General features: G+C 45.0%; 1 protein-coding gene across 3 annotated transcripts; it reads right to left on the reverse strand.

The window, feature by feature from the left end:
* Positions 1-4,173: 4,173 nt before the first annotated feature.
* On the reverse strand, positions 4,174-6,445 carry SIVA1 (SIVA1 apoptosis inducing factor). 3 transcript variants are annotated; one of them, XM_071557406.1, is made up of 4 exons: positions 6,109-6,445; positions 5,674-5,859; positions 4,853-5,012; positions 4,174-4,407 (listed from the first exon to the last, which is right to left on the reverse strand). In XM_071557406.1, the coding sequence occupies exons 1-4, from the start codon at positions 6,197-6,199 to the stop codon at positions 4,350-4,352; spliced, it is 495 nt and encodes a 164-aa protein (XP_071413507.1). In that variant the 5' UTR covers positions 6,200-6,445; the 3' UTR covers positions 4,174-4,349. The 3 variants fall into 3 exon arrangements, with proteins under 3 accessions (XP_071413507.1, XP_071413505.1, XP_071413506.1); XM_071557404.1 differs by having other exon boundaries at positions 6,082-6,434; XM_071557405.1 differs by having other exon boundaries at positions 4,853-5,009; positions 6,082-6,432.
* Between the last annotated feature and the right edge of the window lie 469 nt (positions 6,446-6,914).

The raw sequence follows: 6,914 nt of genomic DNA on the forward strand, positions 1-6,914 counted from the left end.
AAGGTAGTACCTGGTGGTACCACGTGGATTCTGGCAGTGCTGTGCATGTTATTAACGGGACATCTGCCCCCACAGCCTATAACTGTCTTTGTCAGGGAAAGAAGAAACAGAAAAACATTTGTATCTTACAGAACAAATAAGAAGAAGATCGTGATTTAAACTACTACAGTTGAGTAAAACAATGTAAGAAAGTACAATTAAACAAATTCTAAAATTTAAATCCTACAATCCCAAAATGTTTAAGCAATAATAACTTCTGCAAGAGATAAGTAACATAACATCTATTGCAAGGTTTTAATGTGAATTACTACCATGAGAACTAAAAACTTGTAATAAAAGTGTAAGCTACAATAATTTGATTCCAGCTGAGGCTCTTCCCAGAGGGAAAAACCAAAATAACAAAATCCCAGAATACACAACACTAGCAAACATTAAAACTTGTATTACAATGGCAGCAGTTCAAAATGCAATCAGAAGTATATTTCAATATCTGTCAAAACAAAGTATCTATACAAAAGAAAAATAATTACTGTATCAGCCATTAAAATATATAATATAGAGCATCTGATCACTTTTACTCTATTGCAATTTTAATAATGAGAAATAGAAAGTAATTTAGAATAATTATCTTCCAATTTTCTATCCACAAGAAGTGTTTGTCTTTAAATTACATAGTTCCTATTTATTTTTAAAGAAACATTAGCATTTTCTGAAGCCTCTTGGCTACTGTTAATAGGTTAACCAATTTGCTTCACTAAAAACAATGTTCAAAGCTTTGCTACCTTCCCCCTTTTTTAATGAAGAGTGGAAGGAAGAGCACAAGGGAAATCAACATCAGGGTCCACATGGACTTGCTCAGCCTTCCCTGTCCTCATGTAAAAGCCTGCTGGAAGAAAGATGCTCTCTGGGAAGAGCCTCCCACCATCCCTCTCATTTCCTCTTTGCCAAGCTGGCACACCCAATGTTATGCTGCAAAGTTTGGCTCTACAATCTTTGTGCTGCTGTAGCAGTTTTGATTTGCACATCAGCCGAGTGCTCGTGTTGGGTGGGTTGAGGTTTTCCTCCCTCTGCTTCGGCAACCCCACAATTCCTACAATGGTTTGGGATCTAAGCTCAGTCTGAGAACTGATGATAAAACACAGAGAACAAACTTGACACACACAAAATGAACTGTGAACTGCCACACTCTGTATTAGATGGAGTTTCCCCAAGTTCTGAGGACTTCATGCCCAGGTAGTCAGAACTGTTGGAGTCCAGATGGAAGGTAAAGGCAACACAAACATGATCTGCCATGATGAAACAATATTACAATTAACCAAAAATTACAAAGGAGCAGCATATGTAAGTTTGTACATATAGAGAAGAGGTGGGAGTTTAATAACAGTTATGTTTTGCTAGGATTCAATTCTTTAATCCAGTTTAATCCTGTCAAAACCCAAAGCCATCATCAGGTAAGGAGCATGGTGAGAGAAAAATATGTGTTCCTTGCATAGTGTCTAGCATTTGCTGCTGTCTAACCAATCCACCCAGAAGCCAGTTGTGTGTTTTCTAGAATTTAATCACATACTAAGCTTAAAAAGAAATTATTTCATCCTGATCAGATCAGTTGACTTCCTTTTTGACATAGAACTGTGCTCTTTGAGACACATGTCACCAGTAATGACATATAGGCTTCAGAAGGTTGTTACCCATCTGTAAAATCATTACTGCAGGATATTTTCACCCATTAATATGGTGGCTCCTCAGGGGATCTCCTCTTGGAACAGCAGGCAAACTTTGATTTTTGACTCTTTCCACTGAGTAGAAGAAGAACATATGATAATAACAAAAACCATAGTATTAAACCAAATTTTCTGCTCAATTAATAAACCAGTTACTCTGGTTCTCTTATGCAGTCCTAGGGGTACCCAGTGTACAGCTCTATGACCAGTGGCAACAGACAAGGCCTTCTGAGTACCAGTTAATTGGACAAAGAGAAAAATCTTTGGGCCTAAACATTTACAAATAGTCCCCAATCTTACCTCCCATTGTTTATCTGAGACCTGCAGGACTAGAGCAGGAACTTTTCTGAATAGTATTGGAGCCTTTTTGTAGACACAGGCAGTTTTCACACCTTCTGAAGGCAGAGAAGCAAGTGATCTGGAAACCACGAAACCCCATTTCTTATACGTATGAGGCACCACCCCTGAGCAAGAGCTGTCCACACTGTTGTTCTGTGCTCCTCCTTCTCTGCTCCTCCCAGCCTCAAACCTTCTTCCAGCCCTCCCGCTTCTTTCTTCTCCCAGCTCTTCACGCTACATTGGGTATCTCTCCTAATGCACAAACATCTTTCAAGCAGCTAGAGGATAACAAATAAGAACATCAAGCCATGAAATCCATGTCATTGTTTACAGAGGACAGCTTTCTCTGAAATACAGCGGTGACTAAATGAGCCAAAAAACCATATCTATCAACTACTTTGAAACACAAACCATTTGTAAACAACATGTCTCATCTCTTCCTGAGCCTGGAAGCAAAACAGTATTTTCAGTCTCTCACCCTCAGGAGAGAATGAGAAAAGGGAGATATATTTAAAGATTTCAGTTTGAAAGATATGCTTGACTGAAAAACACTTTAGTTCACTGCTTAAATCTTCAAATGAAACAAACCCAAGTTTCAAAACTCTTGCTTAAAACTAACATCTAAATGCAGTAAGACACAGATTCTTCCCATTCATAAAACTCAGCTTTGTGGTTTAAAATGATTGCCACAGGAGCAACATCCTTATCTGCCCTGTGTTACCTGACAGCTGGAAGCTGCACCAGAGATCTGCCACCATCCTGACTTCATCTATTACAGCTTTGAAATGACAGATAATGCTGTGGAGTTCCTGCACAGTCTGATTAGTTCTTTCACTACTAGCTCACCTGACTAAGCCTTCTTTTTTGTTATGTGGATGAAGACAAGATACATTTTACATTTTTGCTCAAAATCAAGACTGGAGTAAGAACTAGTAAACTCTCCCACTTTGGCTCCAAAGCCTGAAGAATGGCCACACTCCATCTTTACTAAAGCATTTACTATTCTCAGGGTAGCTGCAGTATTCTGACGTGTAAATACCCAGAATGCTTTCAACACAATGTCACATAAAGGTGTCCCCACAAGGGAGAATTCAGGCTCTCAACTTGCATAGCAAGTTTCTTTCAATCTTTTCAAATATAAATTGCTAGGTGGAGTGGAACAGGTAAAAACAAAACATACCCAAAACATACTAATCACAGCTGAGAAGACTGGGAATCATGAGCTGACTTTGCTTTGGGAATTCAGGGCAAAGAATTTGAGAGTCCATTAGCTGAGTGCCATGAGGATTTCTTCTTTTCTGTGAAATCTGTTCCTTGTATCCTACAGTCCTAAATCAGTCACTTAAGTCAGCATTTTCCCGGGGTAATGACCACTGTAGTTTTGTCTTGCTTATAGTTGGTTTTTAAGATGAAACAGAGGAAAACCAGTAAAACTACTTTGAGAGGCTATCCAGTAGTACTTTACTTCACTCCCACAGCATAAACAACACCATATAAATTGGTCTCTGCAGTGATATGAAAGGAAAATAAGAAATGAGCCAATTTATGGAGATGTACACTTGAGTGCTTACCATTTTTCAGACCACTTCCTGAGCTATTCTTGAGTGGGTATTCAGAACAATATGAAGTTTATAGTGTAGATGATCAACTCATACAAACAAGGTGCTTTCCAATAAAGACCTTGCAAGGAGGGTACTGGAAAATTAACTGTTGAGAAAAGTTTTCCTGCTCCAAGCCTGGTGTACTATTGCTTTTTCTATCGAAGTTACCATAGAAAGATTAAAACCATTCAAGCTGTCAGTAATCACAGCATTTGTGCTAGGTTAAAAAAATTTAATCAGAAATCATCAAAATTTGGAAAAGCCTTCAGGACAGGCTGATTTTCCAAATCAGCTCACAAAGAAAATGTTGAAAGTCCAGAATGAATTCACACTCACCTGAATGCACAGAAGGAGCAACTGATATATATATGATCTCACTAAAATGTGTCCTAACATGAAGAGAATAATCTGAATTCTGTATCACATCAGAAGTACCATTTAAGAGCATAGACTGGCCCCTTCTAGACAGACATATCACAACTAGGGAAAAGAAGAAAGCCAACTCAAAATAATCTAGAAAATTTTAAAATATGTTTATTTAGCTACAGTATTTAAAAGTACAATATAAAGATATAAAACATAGAAATTCCATAGCTAATTCACATGCTAAAAGGATTAATTGACCAGCTGTAAGAAGACTTAATGAAATTCATGGACATTTTAGCCAGAAGGGTTATTTCATCAAGTTTCAGACTTCAAATATTGAACAACCATTGCAGAGAACTTGCTCCCCCACATCAGCATAACTAGGGAAAAAAAAGAAAGCCAGAATAAACAAAGTCAGTGTGTCTGCTGTTTCTGGAACATAGCAAAAAATGTCATCCTATTCCATTATCAGCTGCACCCACAGGACTCCCACACAGCACACTCAGTATTTCTTTTATATCACAGAACTGTTAACAATGGGGGCAAAACCTTAGGATTATTCCCTGGGAGTGCATTCACTTATCACTGGCCAGCATATTACATTGCTGGTGGGAAAGCAAGAGGAATTTTTGCCTCCTACAACACTTAAACAAGAAGCTAAACTAGACCTGCACTTCACACAGGCATTTTGGTTTGCACGTTTTAGTGCTGCTAAAGAGCAGGAAGAGTTTAAGTCCTTTACGTGGATGAGCTAGATTATCTGTTGGGTGCAATTTTTAGGGTATAGACAGTTAAAATAAGTTTAAAAACACGAAAGGCACTTACTCAATAGTGGAGCACAAAGAGCAGATAACTGTGTTACAGCAGCTGCAGAGTCTGCTGCAGTTCTGGCAGACAAACCGGTCACACTGTGTGCACACTTGCTTGACATCAGTGGTTCTTACACACGATGAGCAGGCTTTGGAAGCTCCCACGGGTGGAACTGCTTGGAAAAGATATGATAAAGAAGTGATGTACTTTACAGCAAGACAGAGAAAGCACCTGGACACCCCAGGAGGTGCGGAGTGCTCGCTCACAGCTACAGGTGGCAGCACTTTGCAGAACATGCGGGCAGGCACCTGCAAAGGGAGCGCTGCTTGGAACTTTCTTGGTTCCTTCTCTGCTCAGTGGCAAGCCACTAAGGGATTCTAAAGCAGAACGTACATGTGACAGTTCCCAAATCCATCAGCGAAGCTCAAATCTAACAATTCTTTTAAGGAAAGTCAATAAAGAACTATAGCCTCATCGCAGTCTATAGCCTCATCGTGAAGGAAGAGGAGGGGCAGTCACTGATCTCTTCGATGACCAGTGAAAGGATCCAAGGAAACGGCCTGAAGTTGTGCCAGGGGAGGTTTAGGTTGGATATTGGGAAAAGCTTCTTCACTCAGAGAGTGGTCAGGCAATGGAACAGGCTCCCCAAAGAAGTAGTCACGGCTCCAAGCCTGACAAAGTTCAAGAAGCATTTGGACAATGCTCTCGGGCACATGGTGGGATTATTGGGATGTTCTGTGCAGGACAGAAATTGGACTTAGATGATCCTTGGGTGTACTTTCCAGCTGAGGATGTCGAGCGGTTCTGTGACACCCTTGGGCCCGGCGGGCACTCACCCCTCTCCGCCGACCGCCGCCGCAGTTTCCCGTCGTGGCCGATGAGGAGCTGTCCGTTCCAGCGGGGCCCCGCGCCCTGCGCATCTCCGGGCGGCTCCGGCTGCGGCTCTGCCGGGCGGGCGGCGGCGGGCCCCGCGCCCTCCATGCACGCCTGTGCTCCCCTGAACAGCAGCCGCCGCGTCCTCTCTGCCGGCGGGAGAGGAGAGCAGCGTTACGGGCGGCCTCTTCATCCCCGCGAGGAGCGGCCGGCGGGCACATTGCCCCGGGGGGCACATCATCCCCTCAGCGGGCACATCATCCCCTCAGCGGGCACATCATCCCTCCCGGCGGGCACAGCCCCCCGGCGGGCACATGCCCCCGGTGGGGCGGCCGTCCCGGCACTCCCCTCCCTGCGCCCCCCCGGCTCACCGAACACCTCCCGCCGATACTCCTCACCCCGCACGCCACGGCTCAGCTCCCGCAGCCCCACGCGGGTCTTCAGCTGGAGCGGGGCCGACTCCCCGAAGGGGCAGGAGCGCTTCGGCATGGCGGGACCGGCCCGCGTCCCGCCCCGCGCCGCGTCACCGCCGCGCCGGGCCCGGCCCGCACATCCCCGCCCGGCGCCTTCGGGAGCCGCGGGCCGCTCGGCTCTTCCCGGAGGGAAACGACGGCCTCGTGTGCGGGGATAATGCTGCTTCCCGCTGCTCCCCAGCGTCCGGCGCCGCCCGCCCGCCGTGGTAGAGGCGCCCGCCCGACCCCGTCCGCTACCACCGCCCCCAGGCGTCACCTCCGTGCGCCCCGGCCGGGGGTGGGAACCCGGCGGGACAGAGAGGAACAGGCTTTGGGTGTCAGGTTTGTGAATAAACCTCGAGTCACAGGGTTATGGGATCTTCTGAGCTGGAAGGGATCCACAAGGGTAACAGAGTCCAACTCTTGGCCCTGCTCAGGACCATCCCCAAGAATCACACCACGTGTCTGAGAGCATTGTTCAAATGCTTCTTGAACTCTGCCAGGCTTGGTGCTATGACCACTTCTCTGCAGAGGCTGTTCCAGGACCCAACCACTCTCTGGGTGAAAAACCTTTTCCTAATATTCAACTTGAACCTCCCCTGACACAACTTCAGGCCATTTCCTCGGATCCTGTCACTCGTCACCACAGAGGAGAGATCAGTGCCTTCCCTTCCTCATCACAAGGAAGTTGTAACTGCAGTGAGGTGTCCCCTCCGTCTCCGTTTCTCCAGGCTGAACAGATCCAGTGCCTT

The sequence above is a fragment of the Pithys albifrons genome, chromosome 6, assembly GCF_047495875.1.
Source record: "Pithys albifrons albifrons isolate INPA30051 chromosome 6, PitAlb_v1, whole genome shotgun sequence".
Taxonomy (NCBI): domain Eukaryota; kingdom Metazoa; phylum Chordata; class Aves; order Passeriformes; family Thamnophilidae; genus Pithys; species Pithys albifrons.